Raw genomic sequence first — 16,372 nt, forward strand, 5'->3', positions numbered from 1 at the left:
TCATGCTCACCTTTAAAGTTCAGTTCCTCCTGCTGTGTTCCCCTTGCCTCACAACCAACACGCCACTCCCTGCGTATGTTGGCATCTTCGTTGCCAACTCCATTCAATCCATTTCTGGCAAAACTCCTCCCACTCATGCAGTTTTCCACTTTTCAATGATTCTTGGTCATTGCTGTTGCTGTAAAACTTCAACTGCTTGCCTTTTGCTCTCCTAAGCCATAGGGTTTTCCAACTTCACTCATGTTTCTACAGGGTTGTTAAGAACAGCACCCTTATATGTCCTTTCTCAGTGAGCAACAGGGTGCATTTTACTATTTTTTACATACTCACAGTATAGTTACATCTAAGGTCACAAAAAGACAAATTTTAAAAGTTAAAACACCTAGCAAGATGCAGTGGTGGATGTCTGTAGTCCCAGTTACTTGTGGGGCAGCGGGAGGGGGGGGGGTTTGGCGGCGACTGAGGCTGAGGCAGGAACACCACTGGAGCCCAGGAGTTGGAAGCCAACCTGGGCAACAGAGCAAGACCCTGCCTTAAAAAAAATAAAAATTGTAGGAAACCCTTTATCTCACTCACACACACACACCCCAGGGACCAGCAGGAGAGGGGGCTAAGGATGTCATTCAGTAAGAGTGAATTTGCTTAGAATGTGCAAAGCCCTAGGTTTGATCCCAAGCACTGGAAAAGGACTGGCAAAGTGGCTCAAGTGGTAAGAGTGCTGCTTAGCAAGCATGAGGCCGTGAGTTCAAACCCCAACACTGCCAAAAGAAAAACAAAAAGAAAAGAAAAATGTGGACAGAACTGTGAGAACCCAAAATGAGCCCCTGCCTAGCAGTGATGGCCACCTGAGGGAGAGGCTTCTGAGGAGGTCTCAGGTCAACCTAGCATGTTGAAAAGACAGAGGACAGAGTGAGTAGCAGAAACAGACTGCAAGTGTGAAGTGCAGACAGACCAGGGAGTGGAAAGGTGCCTGTGTGGTTAGGCCCCTGCAGGAAGTGATGGAATCAGGTCTGTAACTTCCTCTGTCAGCTGGACAGCTTGCCACCTAGATAGGAGGACCAGGGCACTGAGGAATGGCCAAGAGAAGGAAGTGGGGGGCAGAGACAGTTGAGTGAAGCCAAGGAATTGATGGATGTGAGTGTCAGAAACAAGAAGGACCTAGGTGAGCACAGGGCACAGGTAACTGCGTCCACTAAATGCTGGTGCAGAAGGCCTTGAGGTGGGAGGGGAAAAATGAAATAAGGTGAAGACATGTTGAGCTCAAGGTGTCTAGTAAAACTTCTAAGTGGAGATCTGTCTTTCCAACTTATGTCCACAAACTTGCCACAGAATCTGCCATAAGCTGTGCTCCAAATACCAGATGCATGGACAGATAAATGGATGGCTGGGACAGATGGTTGGCTGGCTAATTGAGTGGGTGGAAGGACAGGCAGATGGACAGATGGAAAGAGGACAAATGGGTGGATGGTTGCTGTGGCCCTGGTCTGATCATCTACTCTGGCTCTAGTAGCCAGATTAACTCCTTGTGAGAGCCTTGTATTTTAGTTCACTTCCCATTTCAGACCTCATTCCTACCTTCCTCCAGGAATTCCACAGCAGAGGCCCAGCTCCCCACTCCCCATTAGTCTTTCTTCCTGGGCACTGTCCTGCTGCTACACCACAGGCAGATCACAACTACCAGACTATTGTCACTCTTCATCACTCTTGTTCAGTCTCTGGTCTCAACTCTCCTCTTCCAAATTGTTGGCAGGTTCCAGCTTGCTGATGTAGTCCTTCCTGAAGTAGCCAGAGAGATGCTGTCCTAACAGGCAAAGCCCTCACACCAACATGACCCCATGTCCTGCCCCTCAAGCCTGGGTTGGACCTGGAGGAGGTAAGAGTAGATGGGCTGTCTGTCTTGCTATCCAACCATGCAGGCCAGCCAGACGGGAAATGAGGTAACATGAAGGCGTGTTGGCGACTGTGGGAACCTGACGAAAATGACATCATGGGATTAAAATCTCTCCTACTGAAGGGTTCCACTTTGGCCCTGAGGGGACTGAGTGGGTGTCCCAGAAGGTCACTGGCCTTCCAGCCACATCTCTGGGTGGCCTTGGGCAGGCCACAGCAAGGACACAGGGGGTGGTTCCCACAGGACACGAATGCCAGGAAGGGGGCTGGGGGCATGGCTCAAGGGGTAGAGCACCTGCCTAGCAAGTGCGAAGCCCTGAGTTCAAACCCCAATACCGCCAAAAGAAGGGGAAGCCTTCGCGTCTCTTCCAACAGAAGTGGGGGGAGTGGAGGGGAGGTCTGGGGGTCCCACTCAGCTGGAGATCCCACCGGGTAGGGATGTAGTGAATGGGACTGGAGCTGGCAGTGCCAGGCCAAAGGAGTGCGGGGTGGAGCTCCCTTAAGTCCCTGCACCCGCGCCCGAATGCTTCTGAGCGCAGCGCATCTCACCACGCGGGGGCGCCTCAGAAAAGCCCCTCCACGCGGAAGGCGCGAAGAACGGGCCCCAGCGGAGAGCGAGCGCTGCTCACAGACTCCAGCAGGAGGCGCGCTGGCACCACGGCCGAGGGGCGGAGCCTCCGCACGCACTGAGTCCCGCCCCCCCACGCACGCAGCGCCTCGTCCGATTGGACAACGCCGCTACGTCGGGTGGGGAGAGCGTCGTCGCGTCCGGTGACGTCGCCTGCGGGCGTCGGCAGGGTTGGCGGCGTCGGCGGCCGTGTCGGGGGCGGCCGGTGGAAAATGGCGGAGTACTTGGCCTCCATCTTCGGCACCGAGAAAGACAAGTGAGTAAGAGTTGTCCACCGGGGCTCGGGCTGGGGCGGCGGCCTGGAGGCGGGGCTCGGGGAGGCCCGGACGGGGGGAAGAGGCGCGGCGGGAAGAAGCGGTGGTCCTTCCGGCCTCGCGCGCCTCTGCGCCGCCGCCTCGTGGGCCGCGCGGCGGGCGGGTGGGGAAAGCCGGAGGGCCGCTCCCGACTGGGCCTCCTCGCCTCGGGCCTCCCGCGCCTCGGTGCCTTCCAGGGGCGTCTCGAGCTGTGCTCAAGTGGCCTGACGGGTCTGGGCCTCGCCGGTGTTAACAGGTTTCCTCCAACTTTCGGCTTTTAGTGTCGTGTCCGACAAGCTCCGGCCCCATCCTCGCCAATATGTTCAGTCGCTGGGTAACTTAGGGGCTGGTTGTTGGGCTTTGTCCCCTGGGTAAGCCTCCTGCCTGCCTGGGCGACGGTCGGGCCGCGCTCTCAGGACCTCGACGTGAGACATGAGAAAGTGTGCGGACCCGATTAACCGTCCAGCCGGAAGGAGGAACCTGCTTTAGAACCCTGCAAACCGCGAGCCAGTATGAGGGAAAGGGTGTTCCGGGGTTGAGTTTCTTGTTTTGGCTTCGCTTTCTTTCGTAAGGTTGTATGCCTTCCCTGATCGATTAGTTAAAACTCAGAACAGTTTCATTTCACTTGTGTTTGCCGTCTTGGCAAGTATTAATTTCCAACGTGTTGGCTGAAGTTTAGGCTAAAGGAAATGTCTTCAGACGCTTTGCGGGATAATTCCTACTTTGAAAACCTAAAGACTAAGCGTCTGGCTTAGTCTGCTCTCTGAGTAAGTAGTTACCGTCTCGGTATTCTTGGTGGCATACCAGGCTTATACAAGTAGCTGTTTGCAACGATAAGCCCCTGAATTTGCCACTGATGATACTTTTTATGTCATACTGTTGAAAGTATTTCTGTTTTCCAGGAAAGAGTCTGTCCTGCCAAGTGTCTTCTTTGCACATGATAGGATCTCCTGTGTTGTTTGGACGAGGGGATATATTTCTGTCTAAAAACCCATTGCCAAAATCAACAGTCATAGTAGGCACTCTAGAAACATTTACTGAGTGTTGACTATAAGCCAGTCTGAGAACTCAAAGATTAGGACTCTTGGGTCTTGTTCTCAGGGAACTCATGGGAGAAGAGGGTGTATGTCATGTTAAAGATAGCTAAGATACCTTAAAGTCTGATTGAGTGCTGCGGAAGAATAAATACACTCTTAAGTGCTGAGGTCACTCACAGAAGAGGGGGCTTGGGAGGAGGACTTCACGTGTATGATCTTCTGGAATGAGTAGGAGACCGCTTCCAGAAAGAGATTTACACATTTGAGTTGAAGACTTTACACATGCAGCATCAGATGCGTCAGTAGTCTCAGCCTTCCACTTACATTTGTGTGTGGTGTCTTGTGACACGCTGTATGTAGTGTCTTCTTTGCTACTACCCTACAAAACTCCTGCTTTGGAGGAGTCACTTCTTATATTCCACTATAAATAACTTAATTTCTACCTGTTAGCACAAAACTGTGATTGTAATTGAGAAAGTAGATTATTTAATCTAGAGTACTTATGTTCTCATTTCAGGGGAATGTAGAATTTTAGCTCCAAGAAACAAAATCAACTCCTAAAAAATGAAGTGTTGGTTAGTTCCTTTTCAATTTTTTTTAAAATTTAAGCTGAAGTAAAAATGTAGGTCTCTACTAATTAAAAAAGGTTTTGCTCATTCCACATTTTCAGTTATGGACATTTCCTAGTTCCAGCATAGATTAGCCTTTCTAATACCTTGTTTGTGACACTGCACTCTTTCTCTTAGATTTTTCATTTTATTTCAGTAGTTTAATGAACAGATCATTGATGTTTATTGCCAGAAGTTTTGGTTACGCTGATAAACTCTAATTAACTGCCTGGAACAAAAGCCATTGCTGGAAGTACAGAAACGTGGATGGTTTTACTTACAGAATAGTTGAATGTTAATTGATGAGGCAAATTTTTGTTCATTCTGAGATTTTTTTTTAAATAAGCACTTCATCTTCAATTGACTTTTGTGTGTGTGTGTGTGTTTGTGGTACTGGAGCTTGAACTCAGGGCCTACACCTTGAGTCCCTCCACCAGCCCCTTTTTGTGATGGGTGTTTTCAAGGTAGGGTGTTGCAAACTATTTTCCCATCCTGGCTTCAAACTGTGATTCTCTGATGTCTGCTTTCTGAGTAGCTAGGATTACAGGCGTGAGCCGCAGGCATCAGCTTCAGTTGGCTTTCTAAAGATATGTTATTGTCTAATTGAGTTAGGTTATCTAAAGTAAGACCTGTAAGTTTGCAGATTACATATAGTAATCATTCTCCTCTCCTGATAAAGTCACAAACTTTCTCATCTTTATTGCTGCCTGATAAATAAATGACTAACTGACCTTCATGGTCCATCAAATTTCATTGAGGTTGAGGCTTTTAATCTTAACTCTGGGTTGACTGCCTAAACATACGACTCTTGCTAAAAATAACTAAACCTACAGAATATCACTCCCACCTCTGTAAGATGAAATTTGAGTGGGGTCATCTATTAAAATTTCATAACGCATCACAGATCTGCCAGGCCACCTGGCATCACTGTCACACAGGTGCTGATTTTTATTTAATAGCAATCATTAGAGTGTTTGAACAGTGTTAGGGTGGCTTTGCAGTAGAGACAGACATGATTCTTAGATAGTTCCTAAGACTTGCTGGATCTCCTAACAGCCAGTGTATTGAAACCAAGAGAAGTTTGCGTCAGACCTTTTTGGAAATTTCTTCTTTGTCTGATGCCATGACCAGGTCTAGAGAAAACCTGGACTCTGAGCCCTGTGAATGAACCACACGTGTCTGATTCTTGGAACAGTGCCAGGTTGACATTTTCCTATTTTACAGATGGCATCTGAGACCCAGAGAGGTGGACTGGTTTGCCCAAGCCCATCCAGCTGGTAGTCAGGGTCTCACTCCTCACTACGTTGTGCTGGTGTCTTTAAGACAGAAGTTCACCAGAAAAAACAAAGATGTGATATGGTTTAAGTTAAAAGTAGTTTTAAACTAATATTTCATTTAAGAAAACATAGCAGAGAAAGTGTACATTAAAAATGGAGGGAGCTGGGCACCAGTGGCTCACGCCTGTAATCCTAACTTCTCTGGAGGCAGAGGTTGAAGCCAGCCAGGGTAAATAGTTCGAGACCTTATCTCGAAAAAAAAGAATCACGAAAAAGGGCTGGTGGAGTGACTCAAGTTGTAGGCCGAGTTCAAACCTCAGTACTGCAAAAGAAAGGAGTGGGGGATTTGAATGAGGAGAAATCAGGTTAAAATCGGAGTGATCTTCTTTGAAAGAGTAGCGTGTTTGTAGAAGGGGGAAATTAAAGTTAAGTCATCCAGAAGTATTGCAAGGAAGAGGAAGGTACTTCCAGTTTTTAAAAAAAAGAATTGCTTTTGAAAGTAGTTTCAGAATCTTTATTATGTTAATGATATCTTCCCAGCAAAATAATCAGCTCTTATTTTTTCCCTTGCAGAGTCAACTGTTCATTTTATTTCAAAATTGGAGCATGTCGTCATGGAGACAGATGTTCTCGGTTGCACAATAAACCGACCTTTAGCCAGGTTTGTTTTTTCTTTTCTTTTTCGTTTTCATGTAAATTATCAACTCCACGTACTTTTTTCAGGCTAAAACCAAATCTTTTTGTCCCCTAGTAGTTTTATTTTGCATTTGTGTTCATAAGTGTGTTCTTTGGTTTAAATGAGAATGAAGTAGATGGCCTATCCCCAGTGGGAGGTCCCACTCCCTATTCTTATTATTAGAGGAACTTTTTAAAAATAAATATTGAATGCTTGTATGTTGGCTGCAACTGAAGTTCACTGCCCTGCCCTCCTCCCTCCCCTGACAGGCCTGCGTGGGGCAGGGCAGCCACTATTCCAGCACTTGTGCATGCAGAGTGCTGCTCCTTGTTCCCTCCAAGCACTAGAGTGATGGAAGCACCAGACAAAGGAGGCCGGCACAGCTGTTAGCAGACCCGTCATGTTGTGGTTTCTCCAGTACCTCAGGGATGGCCCCACTTTCACACCCTTAGTTGAGCCAACAACAGGTTGAATCATGTCATGGAAAGATTAAGAATGAAACTAAACAGAAGAGATAGTCGTGCATAAATTGTCCATAGCAGTTCTGTTCACATAATTGGGAGATGCCTGTTATCTTGGGCTTAGTCTGTCATAGGTTAAATTCAATCCAAAATTGTGATTTTTGATAAGCAAGAGCTCATGGTGAGCTGAAGGGAAAAGGCACCTCTAATAGGAGCAAAAAGCTGCTGCCCCAAGAGTAAGGGAACATGTGGGATTTTTGGAACGTCTGCCCCTGAGGCTTTCTAGATGAAGCTGTAGAGTTCCACCTCCTCCTTGCCAGCCCTGAATCTGTGCAGCTCTGACCTCATGGGTAGCTAGTGCACCTAACCCTGGAAGCTGACAGGCTCTGCTTTGATCACACATCTTTCTATTCACATGTTTTATCTTCACAGACCAAACATAACTTTTACTAAGTTAAAATTAGCCTGTTAGTATAAGTGAGCTAGAAGAAAAAGCCCCTGGGAAACTTCACAATATGTTTTTAGAAGGAAGAACATCATGGCTTTTCTTTTCCATTATTCCTGATTACTGAGTGGTTAATGACTACATGTCTCCAACTAAACCAGTGATCCTAGATCGTGTGGAGGTAACTGAACACTTTCAGGGTCTGCCCAGGTCTTGGATGGGGATGGGAGTTGTTCTTGATAAGCTTAGGAGGTGTTGGGCTAAGAAGAGAAGCTGTTCCCTACTGTAAGAGTATCTTTTAAACAAGCGAAAAGCATTTGTTTCATTCTCAATCATGAATTGCCTGAGTTTAAGTGAAGTTAATTTGAGCACTGTGGGCCAGAGCAAGGTGTTCCATTAAAATTTGATGGGGCAGTAGTATGTGTTAAGCATCTTATTTTGGGTTGTTTGGTTGGAGTTAATCCCAACCACCTCTGATTTTAATGGAACCACACCACCTGTTTAAATGAAGTTTCCTACTATATAAGCCCCTGCCAGATTACCTGAGGGAGACGTGCAGTAAGTTGCTGAACAGCTGTACTCCACTTAGTTTGTCATCAATATTGACACACCCAACGACTTCAGTAGAAAACTGAGGAAACTCAGTCAGCTTTGGGGAACCTCTGAGGTCTGAGATGATGAGTTCATGAATAGAGAGGGTACTAGGCCCAGCGTGGAGGTGGCTACTTTAGTCCAATGATTCAGGGTGTGCAGTCTGGTGCTCAGCCCTTCCTCCCAAAGTGGGTTTCATCAGCAGACTGTGGATGGGGAGCTGTCTTCACTCCATGTCCTTTAATCACAGCTCAAAGAGGAGCTGTATGGATCTGCAAAACACTTAGAAACTGCTTTCTTGATACCCATGCTATTGAGATGGGACATTTGTTTTTGTAAATCATGCAGTGTATTGGCTCAGCTTGCAAATCTCTAGCATAATGTAGGGTGGGTTTCCTTGTAAACTTCTTTCAGTGATGTGGACATTAAGATTCATGTAATATATTAGCTTACTAACTTAAACATGGTTTGTTTTTTCAGACAACTTGATTTTAAGAAGAACGGTACAGTGTAAGGTTTCAAGTCTGCCTGATCCAGTTTAAAGCACAAGGGCTAAAAGGATTTTTTTCCTTAAAAGAAGGATCGGAAAAGAGCAAATGTTTTAACTATTGTATTATGTAAACAGAGATCCCACCAAGAAAGTGTAAATAAGAGTCAGGTATCCATGACAACTGGTGTGCCTGTTTTTCAGAGAACTTGATGTACTGCATACAGTTGAGTTATGCATTTGGTTGAGACAAATAATTTTTGCGTGGGGACTATGATTATAATGTGAATTTTTCGACATCTTGGTGTCTGCTGGCTGAAGTACAAGAAAATGTTAGTGTTCTGTTGCTTATCTTGTATTAAAGCGCTTTACTATGATCCTTGGGACCACTCAAAACAATAGTTAGAGTTTCTTCTTGGTTGCTGGCTGACTTGGCCCAAGTCACTGCTCAAACTCTGTTTTCATAATATGATGGTTTGGTGTACTCTGCACAAGACGGTGTCTGACTTGCGGGAAAGACAACAAGCGTTTAGCCATTTGCAAACAAATTGTCTCTTTGCAATTGTCTAATATATGCACAGCAGCCAGTAGAATTCCCCTTTTTATTTTTTTTTCCCCGCAGACCATCTTGATTCAAAACATCTATCGTAATCCCCAAAACAGTGCACAGACGGCTGACGGCTCACACTGTAAGTCCCACAGTTGGAGAAATTTTTTTAAAACAATGGTGTTCAAGAGCCCACTCTTAATTGAGAAATACGTTGGCTCTGAGCTGCTGACATAGAGCTGTTGCAAACAGGACAAGGTGCTGGAACTGCGTGATGCACACAGCCAGAACTTGATATGGGCCAGGTTCAGGAGGCTCTTCTCTTAGGGAAATCACTGGCCGGACACTTTGACTGACTGACATGTCATAAGGGTGTCCGTCCATGCGAAATGGGTTTTAACATGACTAGCCACTCATTGGCCTTTACAGTGACTGAACCCTGGCTTTTATTAAGTTCTTTCTGTAAAATTTAAAATGATAGGAATTTTCAGGAGTCAATAAGGTAAGTTGCCCAATAAGTGTGGGTTTTATTTCACCATTACAATTTTTCCTCTAGGAAGTGGAGATTTCATGACATGTAATTATTGTATTCCTCTAATACAGCACTTTTTTCATCCTTTTTTAGAGGCACTTTTCTTTTTCCGTTCATGAAGTTTTCTGTTAGAACTAAAAACATTTTGGTAGTCGCCTGGCAAGAAGCCGTTGGCACTCTCCCTGGACTGGCATGTTGAAGTGGAGAGTTTCCGCACGCTGTACGGGAGTACAATATTGACATCTCATGAGATCTCATTGCATTGCAGCGTTAGGGTAGCTCAAGACAGCCACCAACTAAGGGAACACCTCTGCTCTGAACAAATAACCTGCTCTTTTTTCAGCACTGACTCTCAACTGAAGCGATCGCCAAAGGCAGCCGGTTAAGTGTTTACATTTAATTTTCCGTAATATAAAGTTGTTGCGTTTTGTATTTCAGACCATTGCCCTCTTGAACATTTACCGTAACCCTCAAAACTCTTCCCAGTCTGCTGACGGTTTGCGCTGTAAGTTCATACAAGTTCCTTCCCTGGTTCCCTGGGCTTGCGTGTCAGAGCTCAGTGTCCACTCCACCTGGTCTGCTGTGCTGGTGTCACTAGAGGTGGCAGGAGCTTTTGTCCCACCCACCTCTGTTGGAGATCTGAACTCTTGCCCCTTATTCAAAGGATGACAGTGACTGGCAAGGGCACCCTGGAAACTGTTCGGACCTGCTGCTCTTTCCTCCTCACTTGGACGTCTTCCTGGGGGATGCACCTTGGATTGACTTTGAGTTCTTTTCTTCCCTCCGAAGAGCAGCAGCATCTGAACGTTTCTCTCACCTTCCGGAACTCTCAGAAACACATTGTTTTGAAATTTTTCAGATTTTATTTCTTACTAGATTTTTCCCAAGCTCCGTTTTGGAGGTCACACTGTAATGGTGAGAGCCTTGTTTTTTGGGTATTTCCCAGACGAGGGTCTGCAGCTTGCATCAACCCGTTTTCCCGCCAGCCCCTGCAGGTGGCTCAGGTCAGATAGTACTTGGCTTGGCAAAACAGTTTTGAGCCTCCTGCTTTGCATAGATAAGATCTCCAACCTCGGATTTAGTGTGCTGCTTTTGGGAAACAGGGTATCTATGTGTGGTGGGAAAGCAGGTCTGTCCTGGCGTTCAGTGGACGTCACCAGTTTCCTCCTCTATTGGGAAATAATAAATAGATTTAAATGTGAATATTGATGGAGTGAAAGTTTTTGGAAACAGAATACTGATTACTGTCACTGGAAAGTTCAGAAATCAAAGATACAATTTTTAACTGTCTGGCAGTAGAATCCTTGGAATGTTGTCATTTGTGGATACATCGAAATGAAGGCCTGGACTCATGTTAAAATGAGGAGTCCAAACCAAAGGGTAAAGACTAATCATTCATTCACTGGTTTGTTTCAAAGCAGTAAATGGAGCCACCCTTGGATAGCCACAGGCTTAAATCAAGTACATCCCTGAGCTGGAACCCCTCAGTTTAGAGGGTGATCCTGGGTAAATTGTCCCAGGTACCCCCAGCCAGTGCCAGCTGGCCCCAGGTTGGGAGGCTTCAGGTGCCTATTTCTATATGGGAGTGGAGGAGTTTTTCATTATTGGGGGTTTTTTGGGGGGGGGGTTATTTTGTTTTGTTTTGTTTTTTTATAAATTCTTCCAGTTGAGATGCTAAATGTTTTTTGGTATAAATACTGACTTGTTAGTAGAAATTTCCTTCTTTGAACCTGATGGTAGCATTTACTTGGTAATCCTTGGTTTAAAAATACCTGGGGTTTTTGTTGTTGTTTGTTGGATGGTTGGTTTAATAGAAATACAGCCAGTAGGTGGAGGAAAGTGTTTATATATGGACTTACTGAATAATTTGTGTTCACAACCTTGCCCCTGGGATTAAAAGAAATGAAAAAATAGATGGCTGAGTAACAGTTATTAATAATTCTTCACCCTGGTTGTTCACTTGGGGATTCTGAGTGCTTCATTGACAGAATGTTGTATTAGTTTGTCTTTGTGTCTCATACTTTTTTTTGCATATACTATGAACTAAAAGTTTAGCTACTACCAGATCTTCCAATTCTGAGGTTTAGATGGTACAAAATCAATGAAATTCTAATTATGCCTTTTAGAAAGAAAATCACTTACCTAAATAAAATCAGTGACTTCTTTAATGTACTCTTTCACATGTAGAAAAATAAGCTTCAATAAGAAAGAGTAAGTAGAAGGTGTAAATTTGATCAAAATACATTATATGCATACATAGAAATACCACAGTGAAACTCCTTTGTATAATAAATGTACATTAATAGAAAAAGGAACTTCATATGTGTGGATAAAAGTTAAATACGAATCCTGACATAAGGATAGGAATTCTGTAAGAAAACTGGTCAATTTTCAAGTTGTATTACTTAAAATATATAGTCACTTAAGTAATTTTCTATTTTGATCAGTATTTTAATGTACTGATCTCTGTCTTTCCGGTCACTTTGACTGGTGAAAAAAACTAAGTAGAATGATTGTAGCCAGTAGTTTAAAATAGCCACCACAAAAACTTAGGTGCGGTAGCTCACACCTAGAATCCCAGGAGGAGAGCAGGAAGATTTCGGTTCAAGGCCAGCCTGGGCAAAATGTTAGTGAGATCCTCATCCCAGCTACATGGGAAGCATAGGTAGGAGGTGTGGTCTGAGACCCACCTAGGCAAACACATGAGACCCTGTCTGAAAAATAAAGCATAAAGATCTGGGGCATGGGTCAAGTGGTGGAGCATCTGCCTAGAAAGTGTGAGGTGAGGTTCAAACCCCAGTACTGAAGGAAAAAAAAAAGCTGCTAAAGCTTTTGAATATGTATTTTTTCTGATACAGAAAAGGAAATGGGTTTTAGTTGTTAAAATCTTCCCTTTGGTACGAGCCTTTCTGTTATCTGTAACCTAATTTTTACTCAGGGAGGTAAAAATCACTGAGTTGGACAACCTGTCATAACAGTGACAGGCTGGCTGTCAGGAGTAGTGATTGTTGCTTAATCCAATCCATTCAGTAAGTTTTGGATTTTAAGGCAAACTGTATTCCAGGAAGTTCAAAATAACTAAAAGGGAACTAAAATCATTGTCAGAATCAGAAGATAAGTTAGCGTTCTTCAAAGATAAAAAGGGTTTCAGGTGAGCTCCCAGGCAGTCCAGTCTGCATATCCAGCCAGATGCCATTGGTGAGGTGCATCAAATGAGGCAGCCAGGATTTGGGGCTCATATCTTATCCAGGAATGTAGCCCACAGAAGGTGACAGTTGAAGACAAGCCAGCCAAACCTCAAAGCCCATCAGGTGACCAGCTCCCAACGTGCTTTTTGGACCATGGATTTCTTGAAATACCAGTTTTATGAGTTCTGAGGCTTAGATTAAGAGAACTGTAGAGTTTGAACAGTAAAATTTGGTAGATTTGATGGGAATCAAATGTAAATTTACAAAATGAGCCGTGCAGAGTGCATGATTTCCCTTACTGCTTGTGAGTTACAAAGAGTAAACTTGATGAGAAAGTTACGGAATATAAAATAAGAATGCTGTCTTCAAAGCATTCTAACTTTTCCTTATTCAGAGAATCCAAAGTAGTGAAGCTTGTACCTGGCAATTGTTCCACTGAGTCTTGGGTTTTAATCATATCAGAAAGAATTTTCTAGCATTCTTCGGCTGGCAGTATGTAAAGGAAACTAGTCAGGCGCATAAGTTCTTAATCATTTACCCTGCTTTCAGCCTCCATTTTAACCTGACAAAGGGGAAATCAGTGTGCTTGCTTAGCTTCTATTCTAAATCTGAAAAGGAAGAAATTTATTTAAAAAACCCTTTGAGAGTCAACTTTTTCCTCATCCTTCCTGAAGATGTGGCCCTTTTGGTGCTGATTCAAACTGGCGTGACCTTAATAACCAGAGCTGAGACTGGCACTCCAAGTCATGAACAGGTTGGTGCTGCTATAGTGTGCAGCTGTGGCCTGGTGTCCTCTAGACAGTCGTGTGTCACTGTAGCAGTGAGCATAAGGACAAGCACCCTGGCTGCCGGGCTCTAACCAGCAAGATCTCTCTTGTTTACAGGTGCCGTGAGTGACGTGGAGATGCAGGAGCACTATGATGAGTTCTTTGAGGTGAGACTGCGGACAGAGCAGCCTGTCCACCTGTGTCTGATGGGAGGAGCTAACACTTGTCCCCAGTAGGCGCTCATGAGTCATGTTGGTGACACTTTTACCTTGGCCGTATGGTGGTCTTTAACCCACTGTTCTCTCTTCAGGAAGTCTTTACAGAGATGGAGGAGAAGTACGGAGAAGTCGAGGAGATGAATGTCTGTGATAACCTGGGAGACCACCTAGTAGGGAACGTGTACGTCAAGGTACGGACAAGGTGGTGTGCAGAGTGAGTGCCTTAGAGCTACCACCCTTGTGGTCCTGAAGCTCAGGACCTGGGCACTTGGATGTAGGGTGACCTGGTGCTCTTCTAGCTGCATGTGTCTTTGGGTCCTGCTGTGGCCTGCTCCTAGTGCTAGCATTGAGGAGGAGGATGGTGCACTGGTCATCACTTCAGTGCAGATTTTAATGGCTGTGGTTAGAACTGCTGGGACTAGGAATAAGTTAGCCTCTGCATGGTTTATTTGTTTTTGTTTTTAATAGAATTCATTGCCTAAACAGTCATCTTTCATCAATTGAATTTGAAAACAATGTTCAGCATGACCCTGGACTATTCTGAGGTTAACCTAATTGTAAAGAATTTGCTGATTTTTCATTTGTTACAGAACAACATTCCAGTATAATTATTTTACCTATGTGCACACATAATACACAGTAGGAGAGTAACTGAAAGTGTGTTACTAAGATGTGAGGGTTGAGAGTTTTTGTTCCATCTTTTCAGTTTCGCCGTGAGGAGGATGCAGAGAAGGCTGTGATTGATCTGAATAACCGTTGGTTTAATGGGCAGCCAATCCATGCAGAGCTGTCCCCGGTGACTGACTTCAGGGAAGCCTGCTGCCGCCAGTATGAAATGGGGTAAGTGTGGGGCACACGTGGGAGGGGGCCACATGTCAGAGGAGCGCGTTCCAGTGTGTGCACATTGTAACAGCATCTGCTCTGACCCACAGAGAGTGCACTCGAGGCGGCTTCTGCAACTTCATGCACCTGAAGCCCATCTCCAGAGAGCTGAGGCGGGAGCTGTATGGGCGCCGGCGCAAGAAGTGAGTCCTCTTGCTCTTTAAAGGCATTGCTTAGTGCCTAGTGCATTTTTAAAACTGTAAAAGGTACTCTGGGAAGAATATCCACCGGCCTGCATAGATGGCACCTGTACTGCCCTCCTTGCACAGAGCTCAGACCTTAGGGACTAGAGGGAAAGGTCAAGTGCATCACCACTAAAATGTGGGTATACCATAGTTTATTCCCATTAGGTTTTGTTCAAATACTGCATGTGCCGCTTCGGTTTTCTTCTGGTTTTGTTTGGGGAGATTGGTTTAATTTTGTCTTGGTGGAGAGCATCAGTAACATCATCCCTCAGACCAGTGGCAGAGTTGGGCACAGTGGTCATACCTGTCTGGTCCTGTGTTAAAATGCCCAGCAGTCATATCCCATAGTGGAGGAAGTTAAGCCCTTAGGGGTGAGTAGAATGAGTCACGTTTGTTTCCTGAGTTCTTATCCTAGACAGGTTCTCCTCCCCATCCTGTTAAACGTGTCAGAAGATAGATTCTTCGAGCTGCTTTTATTATCAACAAGAAGCAGAGGAGAAAAAATCTCCCTCCCTTCCCACAAATCAGTCTGATGGATTCAGTAGCTAATGGTTTCTCAGGGAGGGGATGGTTGGGAAGGGGTGAGAGCTATACTTGTCTAGTTCACTTTGGTTTGGTTTGGTTTGTAGGAAGTATTTTTGATATGGGGGGGGCGAGGAGAGGATTTTCAGTGCTAGGGATGGAACCCAGGGCCTCACACATGCTATACAAGCAAGTGGTACCAAGTCTACCACTGAGCTTCATCCCCAGCCCCTTGAGTTTGTTTTTATTATGATTTCCTGTGAAAATCATAGGAAGTGATGTTGTGTCTAGAAGTCATAAAAGGTGGAAGATACCATACTTACTTAGTTGTAGGGTGCACAGTTTTTCCCTGAAAAGTAACACTGAAATTAGTACATCTCACAGTAAAGGCTTGCAACTTGGCGAGTGCTGTTTGTTTTTGTATTTTCCTTCTTTATTGGTGCCATCAGTTTGGAGAATTGCAATGTTTAGAAGTATTGGTACTGTGGTTTTATGCCGCATGTTTTGGTATTAATGTCTACTATGTTTACGTCTTTAATTCCAGGCATAGATCAAGGTCTCGGTCCCGGGAGCGGCGCTCTAGGTCCAGAGACCGTGGTCGCGGTGGTGGTGGCGGCGGAGGAGGCGGTGGGGGACGGGAGCGAGACAGGCGGCGGTCAAGAGATCGGGAGAGATCTGGGCGATTCTGAGCCATGTCGTTTTTACCGTATGTCTGCTAGAAAGTGCTGTAGTTATTGACCAAACCAGTTCATAATGGGAATTTTTTTAAAAAACAACAAAAAAAAACAAAGATGGGTTTCTGAATAAAATTTGTAGTGATACAGTATTCTTGGTGTAACTTAATTCTTGTGGAAAGTCTTTATTTTAAATTTCCTTTATAAGCCTGCTAGTCATGCGTCCTTAAGGTAAATATTAATATTCAGCTATCACTTTGGGTATAATTGAAAATGTATTTTTAAACTTAGACATACAAAGTGAAGAAAGATTCATAAGGGAAAAGTCAGGTCTTTTTTCGTGCATAATTAACAAGGAATGCGGAATTTCTCTGGAGGTTGGCCTGAACCCTATGGGGTCTCTAGCATCAGCAAGTTGGTATGTGGATACATCCCCTCCCATCCCAGCATCTGGAATCTTGGGG

General features: G+C 44.7%; 1 protein-coding gene across 5 annotated transcripts; it reads left to right on the forward strand.

Annotated features, from left to right (window-relative positions):
• The first annotated feature begins 2,637 nt into the window (after positions 1-2,637).
• Positions 2,638-16,060, forward strand: U2af1 (U2 small nuclear RNA auxiliary factor 1). Of its 5 annotated transcripts, none has more exons than XM_020152595.2 (8): positions 2,638-2,774; positions 6,307-6,394; positions 9,016-9,082; positions 13,545-13,594; positions 13,738-13,836; positions 14,352-14,485; positions 14,578-14,670; positions 15,779-16,060. In XM_020152595.2, exons 1-8 carry the CDS (start codon positions 2,731-2,733, stop codon positions 15,921-15,923), a joined length of 720 nt encoding a protein of 239 aa, XP_020008184.1. In that variant the 5' UTR covers positions 2,638-2,730; the 3' UTR covers positions 15,924-16,060. The 5 variants fall into 5 exon arrangements, with proteins under 5 accessions (XP_020008184.1, XP_020008181.1, XP_073928669.1 ...); XM_020152592.2 differs by lacking the exon at positions 9,016-9,082 and adding an exon at positions 9,911-9,977; XM_074072568.1 differs by lacking the exon at positions 2,638-2,774 and adding an exon at positions 2,959-3,067.
• The last annotated feature ends 312 nt before the right edge of the window (positions 16,061-16,372 follow it).

Source organism: Castor canadensis, chromosome 5 (assembly GCF_047511655.1).
Source record: "Castor canadensis chromosome 5, mCasCan1.hap1v2, whole genome shotgun sequence".
Classification (NCBI taxonomy): domain Eukaryota; kingdom Metazoa; phylum Chordata; class Mammalia; order Rodentia; family Castoridae; genus Castor; species Castor canadensis.